Source organism: Periplaneta americana, chromosome 15 (genome assembly GCF_040183065.1).
Source record: "Periplaneta americana isolate PAMFEO1 chromosome 15, P.americana_PAMFEO1_priV1, whole genome shotgun sequence".
Taxonomy (NCBI): Eukaryota; Metazoa; Arthropoda; class Insecta; order Blattodea; family Blattidae; genus Periplaneta; species Periplaneta americana.
In genome coordinates, this window is record NC_091131.1 from 122,046,915 (window position 1) to 122,068,194 (window position 21,280).

At 35.8% G+C, this 21,280-nt stretch overlaps 1 protein-coding gene across 2 annotated transcripts in view; it reads left to right on the forward strand.

Annotated features, from left to right (window-relative positions):
* Positions 1 to 21,280, forward strand: part of LOC138715310 (neurogenic protein big brain-like) — a 458,428-nt gene that overhangs the window by 354,699 nt on the left and 82,449 nt on the right. For both annotated transcript variants that reach the window (XM_069848091.1, XM_069848092.1), the window contains exon 3: positions 6,631 to 6,841. In XM_069848091.1, coding sequence (XP_069704192.1) covers positions 6,631 to 6,841 — 211 coding nt within the window. The remainder of the gene's footprint in view (positions 1 to 6,630; positions 6,842 to 21,280) is intronic.

Sequence of the window (21,280 nt, forward strand, 5' to 3'; positions counted from 1 at the left end):
AATGTGTTTGACTTAATTGATAAGAATGATATTTTTGTAAATGTAATATTTGTTCCGAGTTAATCAATTTGAAACACAAGTAATCCTGTAAATGTAAATTCTATTATGAGTTCATTCATACGGAGCGGACTGTAAAATCAGCCGCTACCGTAACTAGTCGAGTGTGCACACAAGCATTTTGTAAACACAGAGCTCTACGTACGATGCAACATAGTCTATAACCAATACCTTTTTTCATAACATGTTTTTGGGACGGCCTTATTCTTATGGCGGCGCGAAGTGAGTTGTTACCATATAGGCCTACATTATATAGTGTAATGTCGCGTCCAGACTTGCAACCGAACCTCTGCGTTCCTATCTGGACGGTACTTCGTAACTTCGACGCGTAACCTGAGCAAGCAGAGGAATATCGACCATCGCGTAATTTCTTTCTTAACGGGCTGCATATCTTTTAGAATTAAAAGCAGCAGCTGGCTGAACCTATATATATTTTGGAAAAATTTCTTCCAAACACCCAGTAGTTGCCTTGCTTTCCACTTCAATTTTTCCAGTTGTTTCTAACAAAGGAAGCGAAGGAATGATTATGGAAGAACATCTAAAAGGTTCAAGCGATTCCAGCGATTTTATAAGGCTGCTTGGGCTGAATAGTTGCTTGACGTCCAATGTATGGACTAGTAAGACTAGTTGTCTCACATCGAGGTATGTCTGCACAAAGAAGGGACATAATATCTTCTAAGGAAGAGGTAGATAATAAATTAATTATGTTGATATTTAAAAATATATATATTTTTAAATACAGCAGTATTTGTTGATGACAAAATTTTGTTAGCTATTTCCGAAGATAATTTACCGAAGTTTCATATTTGAATGAAATATGTCTGGACTTTAATTTAAGTATATCAAGAAATAAAAAAAGTATTGACCTTTGAAAAAAAAATTGTATACAGAGCACATATTTTTCCTGATAAGATTATAGAACAAACGAGTGGTTGAAAACTACTTTATGAAAGAGACAGAGATAATTTTAGAACCATTAATAAATTGAACTATTGGTGCGGTGCAGCTCAAAGAACTCTTAAAAACATACACAAAAGGATAGAAAACTGAAGTTATACAAAGCTTGAGGCAATACCATTGTAGTTAATTCCTTAAAAATTTCTGCATACTCGTAGGGCTGCCTTCTACTCAACTTACGAATTGTCTATGTTTGTAAATTGAATTAATGCGCTTACAATGTAATGTATATTTTTGTGTAGCTTTTTACTTGTTCCATATCTCAGTACTGATGTAAGATATATGGAATATATTAAATTAAAAAGGAAAAAACGAAATGAAAAACAGGAACAAAGCGTTTCAAGCAGTACAAATGAGTCTACGAAAAGATTAATTTTTTGTCCTACAGAATATATCTGTTACGGTAATAATGATTATTACAGGAAAAAAATTCGCTCCGCGCCGGGGATCGAACCCGGGTCATTGGTTCTACGTACCAAGTGCTCTAACCACTGAGCTACGCCGAAGTTCAATCCACAGCACCGGATCGAATCCCTCTCCTCTAGTGTTTTTCCCTTTGTGGTCTGACTCCAAGTTCGACATATATGTTGAAATATGCCCAAGAGTGCATATTTCTGTGGAATCCCGGCAACCAAGTCACTCAATTGAATGTGCTCCTTGTATAATGGCAGTTGACTTAATATTTTGTCAACATATATGTCGAACTTGGAGTCAGGCCACAAAGGGAAAAACACTAGAGGAGAGAGATTCGATCCGGTGCTGTGGATTGAACTTAGCTCAGTGATTAGAGCACTTGGTACATAGAACCAAGGATCCGGGTTCGATCCTCGGTGCCAGAGCGAATTTTTCTCCTCGTTAATCAATGCAAATGAGGTTTTCTAGAATTTTTCCAAATGTATACTAGTGTCCTGAAATATAATAATAATAATAATATTTATTAACCCTTAAATATTAAACAAGACAATAGGCTTCGTGAAGACAACAGTGGATTAAAAACCAAACTTAGATTTAAAACATTCATTTAGAGAATAAAATAGTCTGGCAAGTACCCATTGTTTAATTTTCTGCTTGAATGCTGGAATTGTCAAATATCTGATATTTGTAGACAGAATATTAAACACCTTTAAACCAGTATATACACTATCAGTCTTACTAATAAACCGTGTATAGTTTTTATACGAGACTTATGCAGAGTTGAGACAGAAAACGTTACTAATAAACCGTGAATAAGCTATGGACGTATAAACAGGCTGTAACTATACAATGGGAATTGCTTTGCAGTAGTTATATACACGAAACCCCTTGTTTAAGCGTTGTATATGGAGAAAAAATGGCCGCCCCTCTAACAGCTGTTCGTATCGACTGTCATTTTATGATGATGGTTACCTTGTAACCACAGAAGAACAAACCAAAGATCATAGAATTATTAGAATAATATTGCTGTAGCTTGTACTCTTTGACCAAAATGTAGTGTGGTAATCGATTAGAGACAGTTGTACTATCGATATTTAACACGCCACACTAGAGCGCTCTACCGGATGCAATAGAGAACCTCAGATATTCTATTACCTTTCGTAACGAAGTAATGACGAAACTATGACGTAGCTGTGTAACAGTCATACTGTTATACACGACGTATGTAGTGATTATTAGTAAGGAATTTACACACGACTTATAAACGAGCTACTCATTGTATAAGACAGTTAAACGTCTGTATATAGAGTTTTTTATTAGTAAGACCATATATACGTAACTATTCCGAGTGGTAGTCAATCTATGCAACGATACATTACAAGTAAGGCCAGTCCTTGTTTCGTAATAAGGATTTCATTTCTAAGTGAATAACATTCCTCATTGTTCTTAATAATAATATACATTAAAACTTCATAAATATATAGGCTAAGTTGAAAACTGTCATAATCCTGCGATATTCGAATATGAGAAAGGCAACCAAGATATTACAAAATTCGTCTTATTTCATATGAAAAACTAATCGCTAGATATTGTGCTAAAGTCCTTGAGCGGTTAAAACATGAAGGGATGGGAGTGGAGGTCAGCGAATATTTTCATAACAAGGCCGAACAAACGTGACAGGCCTCCTTATGCACAGCGAACATCGATGAATATTGAACTTCATCATACTCGACAAACTTGAACCGAACATAGCGCCTGTAATGCATGACACTAATGTAGCCCTATACATCTAGAATTAGACAACTAAGAAAAATATGGCAAAAATTTCATGTAAGCCCTAACCGTATGAGAGCTAAAATGCTTAGCCTAATGGTGGTGGTGGTATCTTGTTTTTACTATTAGCCCTTGTTGATTATATTGATGTTGCGATAAATGTCTGTACTGGGTTTCCTCTCTCGTGATTTTGCTGCGGACTGTTCGCTAATTATGAAGCGTGGCGCGCATGGCTGCTATTATAGCAATTATTTTTACGATTGGATTATTACAGCTGTTATTATGATTATTACCGCTGTGATGATTATTCTTTGTATGCGTTTGTATTGAACAAGGCTTTCTCCTCTAAGAATTATGGTTTGTGTATTGAGATGTAATTTCAGCGGTGCAATAAAATATACTGTATATTTATGAATGCGGTTAAAAGAAGAGGAAGAAAGAAGCGGTATAACGAGAACTGCAGGTATATCCTACATGTTAAAAAGTTACTAATGCTAAGTAATGAAAAACTATAGGTTATAGTGTAATGCAAAATCTGCATTTTAATAATTAAAAATATAAAAAGAACCCGATACTGTGTATAATACCACCAAAATGGTACTACTGCTTCTACTATTGCTACTACTACTACTACTACTACTACCGTTACTACCACCACTACGTCTGACGTTCTTATTACTGATACTGTTGCTAGAACCATTATTACTGTCAATACTAATATACAGGGTGAACCGTAAGTAATATCATTAATTTCAGGGGGTTATTATTTGAGACATTGCGAACATGAAAGTTGAATACAATTTTGCTCGCCTTTTCTCCCTTTTCGAGTTAAAAATTGTTTTATATGAAACATTTCATTGCGTGTTTTGGGAAAGTCATTAATTTAATTCCAAATATGTTCAGTCAATTTAAGAGAGCAGTGTATTATGATAATAAATTATTGGAAGAATTTTAGTTTTGTCCTTTAAATATGCAGAAATTTCATCCGTTCTGAAAAGGAAATTAAAAATGTTATAGAAGGACCGGTTTTGTGCAGAAATTTGTCCATGAACATTCCTTTAATACGTTGACGCAAAAAAACCGATCTTCTTCTCGCTCAGTAAAATTGTAAAAAAATTGTCAAAAAGAACTATCATAATATTATTAGTATCACAATTTACCAACCTTTACCCTAGGCCTACATTTAAGTACAGTTTTTTTATAAGTAGCAAAGTACTACTAGCAGTGTTTACTCTTGCAGTATACGAATATCTTTTATGTGAATTTGTACGAAATTGATTATTAAAATCTACTTAAATAGTATCGCTTATAAATGAGGTTAGGTATACAATATATAGAAAAATAAATATTTGTCTGGAAGCGAGAAAACGAAAGTTTACTTCTTGTTTGCGTGAAAAATAAATGATTTCGTTGATGTAGCCTAAGTGTGTCGGATAGTTCAACTAAATTAAACTTTAAACTTAATATCACTGACAGTATGGTAAGAATTAAAATGTTGCAAAACGATTGAAATGTATAATCAGTAGATACATATCTTTATTAAATCAGTTCTTTTTCACTAAACGTATTAGTATATTAATACCTTCTACTACAGTGAAAATTCCACACACTATTTTTAATCACTAAGGTGAACCGAGGTACAGTGTTCCATGGAAACAAACGAATTCGGCTGGGGATCTAGGCCTATTCAACTGCACTATGTATGTATGTATGCATGTATGTATGTATGTATGTATGTATGTATGTATGTATGTATGTATGTATGTATGTATGTACAGTACATAGTGGGTTCACGTAAGATTACTTCCTAAAAAGTTAATATGACCATCATTTCAATGTCGCCATCTGTTACCAAATATCACCAAAGCGGGTAAAACCATATTGCCGTGTACTGAAACAATGATGATGATGATGATGAAAATAATATAATAATAATAATAATAATAATAATAATAATAATAATAATAATAATAATAAGGACGATGATGATAATAATAGTATCTTATTTACTAATTTGCCATACTATATCTTACATTTACGTTGAGAGGTATTTTCTAAATAGTTCAATAATTTTTGAGACATAATATTTTCACTACGCCAATTACACTAAAAACAAGGGAAATAAAGAAACTAATTAAATAAACGGTGTAAAGGACGTCCACACCTGTTGAGTAACGGTCAGCGCGTCTGGCCGCAAAGCCAGGTGGCCCGGGTTCGATTCCCGGTCGGGACAAGTTACCTGGTTGAGATTTTTTCCGGGGTTTTCCCTCAACCCAATTTGAGCAAATGCTGGGTAACTTTCGGTGCTGGACCCCGGACTCATTTCACCGGCATTATCACCTTCATCTCATTCAGACGCTAAATAACCAAAGATGTTGATAAAGCGTCGTAAAATAACCTACTTAAAAAAAAAGGTGCATCTAAACGGTTCAACTTTTCTTTCAACTTTTAAGCATTCAAGCAATGCATGCAAGAGTGAACGAAACGCATTCAATTATTATGCATGCATTTTTTCCACTAAAATGCGGCAATTGAAAACTACCCATCGCGGGAGGGTATTTCGTGCGTATTTCGTTCAACACTAGCATGTAGCGAGGAGCTGATTGTTTTGAGTGGTCGTGAATAAACTAAAAATTCTTTTGTTTGGTGATGGTGGACCTTTTAAGCTGAAAATGGCGGCAAGTACGATTAGCTTTATTGAAGATTATCCCAAATACGAGTGCCTATGGAATGTTCAGCCATAATTTTGCAAATAAAATATGTCTAAGTATCGAATTGGTGTTTAATTTTATTAATTTATTAATGTATATAAGTAGTAAAGATGACGTTCAACACGGCGTACCTTGTAGACACAAAATCAGCATGCATCTTAATTGAACGTTCATTTTCAACTAGATTCTTTCATTATTCCCCCCAGATTGCATGCGTAAACGCATGAAAAATTGGACCGTGTAGATGTACCTTAATTCTCATTCGTATGTTCTGGCCTTTTATTCCTTTAAGTTATGTTAGTTTTGTCATACATTTCAAATAATATTCGCTATTAACTTTCGTTTCATGAACGTAACAACTTCTTCGAAGGCGAATGATGCAGTCAACATAACCGCTACAAATTAACTGCCAGTTGTATTTGTCAGTACTGAAATTAGAAACAAAGTTGGCAAAAGAAAATTGAACCTGGCAACTATAAAATCACTAATCCACTAGCATATGTAGTAACAGGGGGGAAAATAGATTACACCCTTAGTGTGTAAAATAAATAGACCCGGATTATACGTATGTACGTTGGGGATTTTTGAATATTTGAGCCAAAACGTACTCTAATCTGTGATTAAACTGTCAACTTCTTATGAATTTGATTGCTTCGTTTTAGAAAAGTGTGATCTTATTTTGAACAGAATTGAAATTGATTCTCTGGTGTTATTGCAGGGTGACGACGCCCGGCTACATGGGCAACCTGAGCGCCACAGTGTCTCACCTACCGGTGCACCTCAACGCGTGGGAGCGCTTCGGTGTTGAGTTCATCCTCACCTTCATCGTCGTCTTCACCTACTTCGTCTCCATGGACACGTACCGCAAGTGGCTGGGCAGTTCTGCGCTCACCATCGGCTCCGCTTACTTGGCCTGCACTCTCGTCTCGGTAATGTGTGACTGTTACATTAGTCTGTTATGGAACTAGAAATCTAGAATAGTGACTGCATGTGCGAGTTTATGTAAGCAATAATACTACACTCTAACAATTAGGATCTTCTACTTTTTCTCGAAAGTGATCTAAAAAAATATCTTAAAGCACTTATTATTATTTTTTTTTTCGTATATAGGGATTAATTTAGCATCTAGACACAAACATAAAACTTTCATATTAGATCAAAGGTTTCACCAGGGAATAAAACCATCACGAAGTGACACTGACCTCTCCAGAGGGCCCAGACGGCTGTAATTACTTCGGTAGTTCAATAACAACGCGCGTTATTCAAACCTACCTACAGCAAATACATGTTACAACGAGAGGCATTTATCAGAGATTTCCTAGCAAGTACATGGATTTGATGTAGTTTCTTCACAGATATTTTTGTTTTCTTGTACACCTAGCTTAGCTTAGCTTACGCATGCCGTCATTTTGTTGCTAGTATAGTGGAGGAGGCAAGACCTGTCCTGTGACGTATCTCTCACCGAGGCTATATCACCAGTGGATATGGAGGGGGGGAAAATAAGTGTTTAGTCTGATATGAACTTCCGAGTCGGTAAATTCGTGTAATATTAACCAAACTGAAACAAACTTTGTTTCTGATCCCCCATTCTTTCCTCTCTAGCGCAGTTCACATGCCAGGTCTCGCCTCTCGAACTGTATCTACATAGGTCCAATGAATACAAGATTCGTAATCGATTGTGCCTTTACTTAAATATATATGATTGTCGTTTTCAAACGGATTATTTCTTGTCTTCCTTATTAAGTGTACAGTACTTAAAAATAAGGGGCAAAGACTCTTGTTATTATCTGTTTTCTTTGCACGATTTCATTATCATCGATCAGTTTTATAATATTTACATATACAAATTTCTTGATTAGTTGGTGAATTTCGTTTACAGTAGAGATCCATTTATAATTTGAGAGCTGTTACAGCGCGCATCCTTGCAATAAGTATTCGGCACGTACGTCACTTCCTCTCGCGTAATAAACTGATTCACTTTTATTGTGAACAACTCGGGTTTTCTTAGTATTTTCTGTCATTCTAACACAATCGTTCAGTATAGTATTAGACTTAGAATTTTTGTAGTAAAATGTGTTTAAAAAGATCATTCGTACTGTACTCCAACCAAGAGAAAGTCTCAGGGGAATGAGGCGCAGGGGGTAATGCTGTGAATGAATGTCGATGTCATAAGATGTCATAAAGTCACACACGCATCTCCATTGGCTGACTTTCAAAGCACAAACGATAACACTGATACACACATACTTATACTACCCTCGTTACAAAATTAGATCACGGTTAATCTCCTGGTCTTTTAATCCCTCCATACAGGAAATAACATATGCAAGAGACCGGATGTTTTTTTAAATTGACGTTATAACGGTAATATTATCTATCTACTTCGCTCTAATATATGACGCAATAGTAAGCACATTCCTTTCACTGTTAATCTCCTGGTTGGATAACAATAAGTTTCGTTACAAATATCCGGAATCTCGCACTTTTCAATCTACGCGCAAACTGTGCATAATCGAATTTGTTATCTTTATTATTTTAATAACAATAACCTTAATGAAGAAGAAGAAACAGAATTTTGATATTTATGGAAATTATAAGATATTGAGTGATCGACTCCGAGTTGAATAGCTTGGCCTATAGGATCCACGTTTAGCCAAAAGTTTTCGAAACACACTGAAATTACTGTACAGTGATGGAGTGAACGATATTTTCTGTACGAGAAGCCAACTTTCTGAAATAATTTCCTAAGTGATTTTCGATAGCTGAACTGCAGCCTTGCTTGCATATCGGTTAATTATTTTTTCTGGAAATGTACTTTTTTTCTTCTTGCTTTTGTTTTCGTTTAACGTAAAATCTTATTATGTCACTTTCGAATGAATGCATGAACACTTAACTTTGTTGGTGTAGGGAGAATCTTATTTTACGACTTTTTAATAGGTTTTACCAAGATTTTTTCTGTAAATAAGGGTCTACTGAAATAATTCTATGCCCAATAGACCTACTGTACCGAACCAATTGTGTCAGAATAACTGGACTATCACGCGCTGCTGATTTCCCGAAGGTTGCCTCGGCTGATACGGGAGTCAGTGATGTAGGTGCCGATAACTATCTGTAACGTTGCGCGCTCTGACTCCTCTCTAATTATAAATGGATCTCTCTGTACACGTACATCTGACTTAAATGTGGGTATCTGCCAGAGTAATATGTTTCATTCTATCCACGACTTATTACACAGTCACTGTTAGTATACAGCCACATGGTTTGCTTGTAGTTCAACACTGGCACTGTGTCCACTGGATTAATTCCATTTTAATTCTAGGAACAAACTATCAGTTTTCAACGTATTTATGCTCTGATTTATGCAGTTCATTGGAATGTGATAAGTGAAGAAAACATGTCTCCTTTGGACATCAGCACAAAACATAATTGGTTTATCCACAATTTGTAGGTAAATTTTCAGTACCTAGTGGCCTATTTATGTGTACTTATCAGCACATGCATGCATTCTATATTTAATAAATGAAATAGATTAACTAAACGCAAGTCGAGGACCCCAATGAGAAATTTGGCCTACTTCATAGCTTTGCCTTATTTCAAGTCCCGAGAGATTTGTTAAGACTTCTCTTGAGTTCATCGTGTATGGAAAAAGACTGCCAGGCAGATGAGGTAGGAACAATCACGAAACACCTATGGCCTAGTCTACGATGTAGAAAACCAGCTACACTCTCTGCAAAATAGTGCTAATTTTTTTTTTATATTCATTCAGTGTTCTGTCCAAGGGCAGGTCTTTCACTGCAAACCTAGCTTTCTCCATTATTTCCTATTTTCTGCCTTCCTCTTTATCTCCTCATATGATCCATATATCTTAAGCCTTGGTTTTCCTGAACCGACGCATCCTACGTGCGAGGTGCGAGGCGGACCTCGCAACTCGCACTTCGGATGCGTCGGTTCAGAAAACCAAGGCTTTAATGTCGTCTATCATCTGATATCTTCTTCTGCCCCGAACTCTTCTCCCGTTCACCATTCCTTCCACTGCATTCTTCAGTAGGCAGTTTCTTCTCAGCCAGTGACCCAACCAATTCCTTTTCCTCTTCCTGATGAGTTTCACCATGTTTGCAGTTCTTCTTGGGAAAGATAAATGCGGTAGCTTCCCGTTGCTTTCCGCACACCACCCTCTCTTTCGCATGTTACAAGATCCCGGGGGGGGGGGGCAGCGTGGAGGTAAGGAGAGTAGATTTGACTAATTAGGCTCTCCGGACTTCATCGAAATTCACTGCAAGTGTTAAATATCAGTTCTATCAGAGTTTTCGACCCGATCAGAGACCGAGAAATTCCAATTAGCCTTTGTTCTCCTTTTTGAATATGAGGGACATAATTTGAAGTCCATTTTTAAACACTTTCAAGAGAGTAAATTGAAAATGGGGTAACTTATTGTAATCACCTGTGGTGGAGGTTATTACGCTGTGGAGACGGAGCAGTCGTTCTACGCAGGCGTCACGCCGGTCTTGTTTTAGTCTCAACGAGTTCAATGTTCCGCAATCTGGTTTTCATTCAAGACACCTGCTTTTAATATGCGAGCTTCATGGGTACGAATAATAAATCTTGTTTTGACCGTGGGATGGCAGCACACGCGCCTGTTGTCACGCTGCAAGTCTGTCTGACAGTTCAGGTAGAACCTTCACACATACAATTACAGGCGAAATTTATGAGGGTCGCAGACCTCTTTATAGATGGTTGCGTAATTTGAATTTTGGCGCCAGCGCCCACCGATCAACGAAACCTTGCAGTTAGTTTATTTGAATGAAGAATACGAAAGAATAACGTTAACTCTTCCTCCTTAGCTTATTCTTGAAATTATATAGTCGTAAACGTTATTATTGCTATTGTCATCATAGTTATTTAATATTATATTATAATCGTCAGTGACATAAAAGGAAAGTAACTGAGGCTGCATTACTTCATGAGGATCATCATAATCATCGCCATCATCCCAGTAGTAGCCTATTCTTTTCGTTCATCATAATCATCGTCGTTATCGTCATCTGTATCGTTAATGTCATAATAGTATTTTTCTTCAACATATCTTTCACTCACTATTAGCGTTAGAATAGTGGGGTGTCGGTGGTGGTATTGGTGGTAGTGGCGGTTATGGTGGTGGTAGTAATTTTCTTCATTTATATAGTATCAACACTTTAGTCAACAATGTCATTTTTCTTCGCCATAGCGCTGCAATGATTTTCTCCATAATTGTCACCATTATTACCATATTTAATAATTAATGATAATTAATGTTGTCATCAACTTTGTTATCATTAACATCATCTTCATCTTTAATATCATCATTTTTCTTCATATTTAATGGTATTGTAAGCCAATACTTCTTCACATTTAATTATATTGTTTTTTTCCTGATATTTAATTATATGGTAATTATTTCCTCTTATCTTATTTAATGACATTTTAATAATTGTCTTCATAATGCAATCGTAATCATTTTGTTCATAATTTATGGCGTTTAAACACTTTTTTTTTTTCATTTTAATGGGATTGTCATCATTTTCTTCATATCATGTAATGACATTTTAATATTTTTTGACAGTTAATGGCATTATAATAATCGAGGGGTTACGTGGACTAACAACCTAAGTGACTTTAAGTTGTTATTTCACAGATCACATTTTCCGACATCTTCGTGTGTGCTTTATATTGTAACAAAATATTGTTTCTCTACCTTATTCCTAGAGGGCAGCAGAAGCAACGTTGTATGAGTATGCGAGAGATCCGTCGTCCTGTAGCTGGTTCTTACTGAGTGTCTAGCGGCCCGACTGGCAACGTGCGTTGTGTCTGTTCAGTGTGAACACATATGGAGACTGATTCTGACAATGCAAGTGGTGATGTGTGTGTGGAAGTACTACACCCACGAGAGGTGTGAAAAGAAAAATAAGGAAAAGTAGTTGGAAAAAGAAAAGTGCACAGAAGAAACGTAATTCCGGTAAAAGTTACATTTCAAGGAGCGGTAAAAGAATACCTGCTAAACGATTTTCTGTTGTGAAAACATGTTGTAAATTGAATTGTGCAGGTAAATTCAGTCATCTTGATCAGCAGAGACTTTTCAGTGGATTTTGGAGTATTGGAGAAAAACAACTGCAGGACACAATGTTGTTAGGTTACATTGAAAAAAAAAATACCTTTCCGTAACACAAGGGAACCTACATCTGGAAGAAATCCTGAGTATTCATTTGTATACAACGTGAAATTTGAGGCCACTAATGTCACTGTATGTAAAGGATTTTTACTAAAAGTTTTGCAAATTACAGAAGCCCGTATGAAAACATGTCAGCAAGCTTTGAAAGTGGGGGCTGTTGCTACAACTGAAAATCGTGGAAAACACACAAATCGCCCAAGGAAGATTGATCAAGAAATATGGGATATGGTAAACATACACTGCAGTTTATTCCCTTCTAAGACGTCACATTACGCAAGACGCAGTTCTGGTAGACGGTGCTTTGATGATCCCGCTTTAAATGTTGTCACTTTGTTTAAGTCCTTCCAGCAATATTACTTTGAACAAAAAGGAAAAACTTTGTCAATGAAATATCAAACTTATCATCAATTCTTCAGAGAAAACAGCTGTTACAGTTTCAGAAAACCAAGATCTTATATTTGTGACTACTGTAGGGAAACTGGACTTAAGTTAAACGTGAATCCCAATGACCCAAGGAAAATAGACTATGGGATTCATCTTAGAAACGTTCAGAAGAACAACAGTCTTAAACAGGAATATCTTGAAAAAGTGAAGAATTGTGCGAATGAAGATACTCTTTTACTAGAATTTCATTTTACCGGTAATCAAAATTTGGCTATTCCAAGGCTTAATGTAACAGCGCAATTCTATAAGCGACTTATGTGGATGTATGTTTTTAACATCCATTGTCATAATGATGCCTCTAGTAAATTTTATTGTTTCTTGGAGTGCGAGGCAAAAAAGAATCCCAATTCAGTATTTTCTTTCCTATATGACTTTCTTACACATAAACTATACAAGTGTTGCACAATGTGAAAAGTGTTATACTATTTTCAGATTCGTGTGTTGGCCAAAACAAAAACATTACAGTTGTCAACTTTTGTGCTTGGTTGTCGAAGTCTTTAAACCTAAACATTAGTCATATTTTCCCTGTTCGTGAACATTTCTACAATCAAAACGACAGGAATTTCGGAATGTATGGACAGATATTGAAAAGGGTTCAAACCATTGAACATCCTAGCCAGTATCTAAACATCATGACTGAGTACCGCACAAAGCCAAGTCCATTTTCGGCAGTCATGTCATCAGATATCATTGAAGACTGATCAGGACTAAGGTCGTTGTTTCTCAAGAAGCCCACTGCAAAAGGAAAAGTGTTTGGAATTCAGAAATGTGTGATTCTGAAGTACAGTCCAAGCTGTTTCGCAGCCTCTGAGTCATACACTGGTGTGTTTCAACTCTATAACCTCTTCCAGAAAAAACATAATTTCGTTTCAGAGAAATGTAACTTAAATCTTGTGAAGGCCACTGCACCTGGACTAAAGAATGAAAAGATTGCAGATGACATATCCTTGTTGAAATTCATGACAAAAGATAATGCTATGTGGCTATATGGAATTCTGGACAGATATAGGTCTACTCAGACTCAAACGAGCAATGATGGATCTGAAGTCACCGATGAAGATGAATGAAAATCATGTTTGTTTTGTACATTAAATTTCAGGTTTAAAAACACAGAACTTTTTATTTAATATCATAAAGATGTATGAACAAAAATAAAGACAGTTCAAATATTAATATGTCTTTAATTTAACTTATATAATGAAATCATTAATTAATTTTGTATATGTTATTTTCAGAATCTAGTACGAAAGAATAGATTTTATTTATGCATTTGTGTTATTTTGCAGTAAAGTACAAAGTTAACAGAAGTGTTTGTATTCTTATGCTACATAATATTCTCCGATAGAAAATATTTGTTGGTGTTCTGTGGACTAAAAACTTAAAAGGAAGTCGCTATTAATAATTTTTAAAATACTGTAGTTCAATAATAGCCATTACTTGGTTAAATTTTTGTGTTTAAGGAATGCTATATTGATAATGTATATTTTAAAAGTTTGATGGAATATCATAAGAACACATAAAAAGTCATATCGTAATTTTCAACTGCAGTTTACTCAAAACTATGGTCTTGCACTTAAGCTGTTAGTCCACGTAACCCCTCAATTTTTCTTCATATTTTACGACGTTTAAACACGTTTTTATTTTAATGACGTCATCATTTTCTTCATATCATGTACAGTATTTGTATTCCTGGTGTTGTGGAAGAGAAGGCCTGATGGCCTTGACTACACCAGAATGAATAAATAAATAAATAAATAAATAAATAAATAAATAAATAAATAAATAAATAAATAAGTAAATAAATAAATAGGCCTAATTCCATTTTAATAATTTGTTCATATTTAATTACATTGTAAGTAATTTCTTTATATCCTATTTAATGACATTGTAATCATTTTCTTCACAATGCCATCATAATCTTTTTGTTCATATTTTATCTTTAAACACATTTTCCCCCATTTTTAATGGCATTGCCATCACTTTCTTCATATCATGTAATGACATTTTAATATTTTTCCACAGTTAATGGCATTGTGATAATTTTTCTTCATATATTGTATGAAGTTTAAACACTTTTTTATTTTAATGACATTGTCATCATTTTCTTCATATCATGTAATGGCATTTTATTAATATTGTTTCATGTTTAATGACATTGTGATCATTTTTCTTCATATTGAGTATTCTCTTTTTTCAACATTAGTGACAAATTCGCCCTTGTCATTGTCAGCCTTGTCTTTTTCCTTCGTTATTATTAGCGTCACCGCTATTTACCTTAAATGATAATGATCATGGTGACGATGACGATGACGAAGACGCATTATAAAAGAATTATTGTGAAGATAACTGAGCGGGTGAACAACATTGAAATGCTTGATTTTCCATGCAATGCATTCTAGTTCGGAATCAGCTTCGTGATTTAGAAATAGCCGCGGGCCCAAAAATCAAACATAAAATGTCGAAATGTGTAGAATTGCAACTGCAGGAGTCTGTGTCTGATTTACTGAATGTCTGTCTCTGTACCAATAAATACTACAGAATGTTCATGAATGCAGTTCGCCCATCCCAACAACAGCCACCAGCACTCGAACTCGAGAGGGATATCATGTGTGTATTTTATATTTTGGCTGTAGACGAGAGATTTACTCATTGCAGGTTTAAGCGAACTATTTCGCTTCAACATTGCATTGAGTGTAATTAGTGTAGACATGTAATTTAGTTGTAACGCAAATTATGGGCAATTGAAAATAAATTACAATGTAATTATCATCAAGATTTGAAAGCCAACGTACTCTCCATTCGGTTATCGGCGCGATACAGGTGCGGTATGTCAGTGCAGTTGACCTGCCAACTTTCCGCACCTGACAACTGTGAAGGTGGGAGGATAGTCTTTACGTGAATTTCAGTGCTGTACCTAACTGCCTGCCGTTAGTGGCAGTTGGGAATGAGTTTACTGTAGTTCATTGCGAAAATAAGCGGTCAGCAGTCAGTGTGCCGCACCACCGTTAGAAAGAGCATTAGAATTAATAATAGTAATAATGATAATAGTAGTAATACTCGTAATAATAGGCCTAATAATAATAATAATAATAATATTAATAATAGAGGAGTACGTCAAGGATGTCCCTTATCACCTACCCTGTTTAACATCTACTTCAAGGATTTAGTAGAGAACTGTTTTCAGAACATGGGAGGAGTGATAGTACGAGGAAGAAGAATAAAGTGCATAAGATTTGCTGATGATATGATGTTGTTAGCAGAAGAGGAAATAATACTAAAATATATGCTACTGGAGCTACATGACAGCTGTGAGCAGTACGGGATGAAGATAAATGCAAATAAGACGAAGAACATGGTCATAGTAAGAAAAATGCAGATAAATTTGCAAATTCTAAATGAGGCAGTAGAGCAAGTGGACAGCTTCAGATACTTGGGGTTTACTATAAGCAGTAACATGAGCTACTGCCAGGAGGTCAAAAGGAGAATAGCAATGACCAAAGAAGCTTTTAATAGAAAAAGGATCATTTTCTGCGGATCTCTGAAAAAAAAAAAAACTTAGGAAGAGACTAGTGAAGTGTTTTGTGTGGAGTGCGGCATTGTATGGGGCAGAAACGTGGACATTATGACGAAGTGATGAAAAGCGAATAGAAGCATTTGAAATGTGAATATGGAGAAGAATGGAACGTGTGAAGTGGACAGACAGAATAAGAAATTAATCTGTGTTGGAAAAAGTGAGTGAAGAAAGAATGATGCTGCAACTGATGAGGAAGAAAAAACGGAATTGGTCGGGTCACTGGCTGAGAAGAAACTGCCTACTGAAGGCTTCACTGGATGGAATGGTGAACGGGAGAAGAATTCGGGGTATAAAAAGATATCAGATAATAGACGACATTAAGATATATGGATCATATGAGGAAACGAAGAGGAAGACAAAAAATAGGAAAGATTGGAGAAAGCTGGGTTTGCAGTGAAAGATCTACCCTTGGACAAAACACTAAATAATAATAATAATAATAATAATAATAATAATAATAATAATAATATAATATTAATGATGACAATAATAATAATAATAATAATAATAATAATAATAATAATAATAATAAACATCGTATTTTCTTCTTCTTCTTCTTCTTCTTCTTCTTCTTCTTCTTCTTCTAAGTGTAGACCTTTGGTCTGTCCAGCAATCATAAGCTCGTCTTTTTCTTGATTTCCTTTTCACTTTTGTAGTAGCCTACCTATATGTTTTGCAAATGAGGTAGTTTGTTGGCATTCATCCAGTTTTTTTTATTCTACAGTTTTTACATTAATACTGAATATAGGCCTATGTTACTGGTTTCGTATAGTCATTTCTAACTTCATGAGCTCTTGAGCAGACATCAGAGAAACATAATTTCCGCTCTCTGAGTTTTGCACCCCCATTTTTTTTTTTAAGGCAGCTGACCTAGGAACGAGTGGGATTGTCTGCTTGAAACCTGGGTACGCAGCGAATCTTAGTGTAGTCAGCCGGTATGGGTTTGGGGAAATGCGTCTAGCTTGAGGATTAGAGCAATAGATCTTTAAAGGTGATAGTGCTGGGTCGTAGTGCCTCCCTTCCGAATTTCCACTCCAATCTAACGAAACTAGATAACCTCGCAGTTCGTACGGAATCATTAAATAACATAAAAAAGGCTGTCTCAAATTTCAATTTAATAATAAGAATAATAATATTTATTAATAAATAATAATAATAATAATAATAATAATAATAATAATAATAATAATAATAATAATATGGTGGTGAAAATTTAGGTAAGTAATTGCAATACTATATGAGAACAATATAGTTAGTCATTTTGGAAGGTACTTAATCTTACAAAATGCAGTATTCAGAGCTACGAGTAATATAAAAAGCAATCGGACGGCTGACATACACAATTATTGCATGACTGGAAAATGGATTGGACGAAGATAGTTAAGATGTATGAAAGAAGAGTGGGTAGGGGAGAGACCAAGGAACAGCCAAGTATTCAATGAAGTGGGAAGACAACGTTGGCCCCTGGCAGCGTGGAAGGGAAGAAAAAAACAAAGTACAACAGACGGCAGGTGGCTCTCGCACTGGTTCTACACGTACAGTCCGTGCTAGAGACATTGCAGTCCTGCTCGCTGTTCTTGTGGGGGCGTTCCGACACGGTGTTGCAGCGAGGATGTATCTGTAATTTGAACTATTTAACGTTAACTTTAAAGTACAGAAACATTCAACGATAAATTTACCCGAAGAAGTATGCCCCACCTTCATCCTGCCGTAACTTATTTTGGTTATCTTGCCTTACTCCAACTTAATTTACTCAACGTTGTTAGGTTTTTATCTCAAGAAGCGTTATATCTTCTGTACCTTTGCTTTACATTGTACAGCTTTACTTTATCTTATGCGTTTTTTACTTTGTCTCGATAATTTTTACTTTACCTATAGTGCACTGTAGGCTATCTTATTTTACCTTTACCTTGTGTATCTTTATTTCACCTTGTCCTTGTGTATTCTTACTTTGTCTTGTGTATCTTTATTTTACTTATAGTGTACTTTTGCCTTGTGTCTCTTTACTTTACCTTGAGTATCAGTATTTTTACTTTACCTTATGTATCATTACTTTACCTTGAGTATATTTACTTCATCTTCTCCTTGTGTATTCTTACTTTGCCTTGTGTCTCTTTACTTTACACCTTGAGTATATTTACTTCATCTTGTCCTTGTGTATTCTTACTTTGCCGTGTGTATCTTTACTTTACCTTGAGTATATTTACTTCATCTTGTCCTTGTGTATTCTTACTTTGCCTTGTGTCTCTTTACTTTACACCTTGAGTATATTTACTTCATCTTGTCCTTGTGTATTCTTACTTTGCCTTGTGTCTCTTTACTTTACCTTGAGTATATTTACTTCATCTTGTCCTTGTGTATTCTTACTTTGCCTTGTGTCTCTTTACTTTACCTTGAGTATATTTACTTCATCTTGTCCTTGTGTATTCTTAATTTGTCTTGTGTCTCTTTACTTTACCTTGAGTATATTTACTTCATCTTGTCCTTGTGTATTCTTACTTTGCCTTGTGTATCTTTACTTTACCTTGAGTATATTTACTTCATCTTGTCCTTGTGTATTCTTACTTTGCCTTGTGTATTCTTACTTTATCTTGAGTATATTTACTTCATCTTGTCCTTGTGTATTCTTACTTTGCCTTGTGTATTCTTACTTTACCTTGAGTATATTTACTTCATCTTGTCCTTGTGTATTCTTACTTTACCTTGAGTATATTTACTTCATCTTGTCCTTGTGTATTCTTACTTTGCCCTGTGTCTCTTTACTTTACCTTGAGTATATTTACTTCATCTTGTCCTTGTGTATTCTTATTTTGCCTTGTGTATCTTTACTTTACCTTGAGTATATTTACTTCATCTTGTCCTTGTGTATTCTTACTTTACCTTGAGTATATTTACTTCATCTTGTCCTTGTGTATTCTTACTTTGCCCTGTGTCTCTTTACTTTACCTTGAGTATATTTACTTCATCTTGTCCTTGTGTATTCTTACTTTGCCTTGTGTATCTTTACTTTACCCTGAGTATATTTACTTCATCTTGTCCTTGTGTATTCTTATTTTGCCTTGTGTATCTTTACTTTACCTTGAGTATATTTACTTCATCTTGTCCTTGTGTATTCTTACTTTGCCTTGTGTATCTTTACTTTACCCTGAGTATATTTACTTCATCTTGTGCTTGTGTATTCTTTTTTTGCCTTGTGTATCTTTACTTTACCTTGAGTATATTTACTTCATCTTGTCCTTGTGTATTCTTACTTTGCCGTGTATATCTTTACTTTACCTTGAGTATATTTACTTCATCTTGTCCTTGTGTATTCTTACTTTGCCTTGAGTATATTTACTTCATCTTGTCCTTGTGTATTGTTACTTTGCTTTGTGTATTCTTACTTTACCTTGAGTATATTTACTTCATCTTGTCCTTGTGTATTCTTACTTTACCTTGAGTATATTTACTTCATCTTGTCCTTGTGTATTCTTACTTTACCTTGTGTATCTTTACTTTATCTCGATTATCAGTTTTTTTACCAGAATTTTCTTGAATGTATAAATACTTTTATCCAGTCCTGAAGTCAGCATACAGTACCTTATGAATCAGATGTAACGTAATATTTCGGTAATTAACATCACTTTTTCGGTGGAAAGTTTGTTACGGAACTCCATCTCTTAGGATAATACGTTGCTGTCTGCACCTGTGAAACGAATGATTCTAAATTATGGAGAAATTATGGATTGGTGAAAAGGAAAACGGAATTACCCCGAGGAACTGGAACAACACATTTCCTCCTTATACTACACTACGCATTTTATACTTCCAGAGGCTACCGGCGTGGTCTTACAGGTAGCGAGCTGGACTCGTACCCTGAGGCTGAGCTTACGGGTGGATTCGAATCTCGCTTGGACGCATTACCTGATTGATTTTTCACTCGAAGACTTCTCAAACCATAAGGTGAATGCTACGTATAAGCAGTAACATGAGTTGCTGCCAGGAAGTCAAAAGGAGGATAGCAATGGCAAAGGAAGCTCTTACTATAAAAAGGAATATCGTCTTCGGATCTCTGGAAAAAGAACTAAGGAAGAATGCTTTGTGTACAGTGTGGCATTGTATGGGGCAGTAACATGGACATTACGACGAAGTGGAGAAAAGCGAATGCACGCATTTGAAATGTGGATATGGAGAAGAATTGAACGTGTGAAGTGGACAGACAGAATAAGAAATGAAGTGTGTTGGAAAGAGTGAATGAAAAAAGAATGATGCTGAAACTGGTCAGGAAGAGGAAAAGGAATTGGTTGGGTCACTGACTGAGAAGAAACTGCCTACTCAAGGATGCACTGGAAGGAATGGTGAACGGCAAAAGAGTTCGGAGCAGAAGGAGATATCAGATGATAGACGACATTAAGATATATGGATCATATGAGGAAACAAAGAGGAAGGCAGAAAATAGGAAAGATTGGCGAATGCTAGATTTTCAGTGAAAGCCCTGCCCTTAGACAGAACAGTAAATGAATGAAGGTGAATGCCAGGCAGATCCACCATCGCATCTCCCCATGAAGTACCGCGCGTAGTTGCGTAATCTAAGGCGTTATATGAGTATCTTGGATTATATTCCTTTTCATGCGACTTAGATCATGGAGGGCACCCAGAACAATGTGAGCCATTCGAGCTTAAGCAACTTTGCCTGTTAAGACTCAGTCGCTGTTCGTGGTTGTGATTTAAATATTACAAGCGCCTAGACTAAGGGTGTCCGAAAGCCTATAAAACCAGGAGATATTGCACGTCAAGCATGCTCTGTTTCATATAAAATAGGAAAAACGACCTTAAAGAATATGTGTTGCGGGTTGTTTACGCCAGGGGTTACCTCGTACGAGTCACAATGGCCTAGACAAAATACTTTAGCCACGAATAAGATGTGACGTATGAACTAAGTCGCATGAAAAGCATTATAGCGATATGCATTGAGCGTTGCTCTGTGCTGGCTCGAATTCTCATAGGGGAAGAAATTTTCTCATAAATGTTGACCAATATATCGGACCGGCGACCGACCATCCAGCATCGTGATGAATTTTGGGAAGCTACGGCGAATAGCGAAATTCCATTTGGTGAACCACCATAACGGTTGCTGGTCACACGTTACCTCCTTCTGGTTGTATG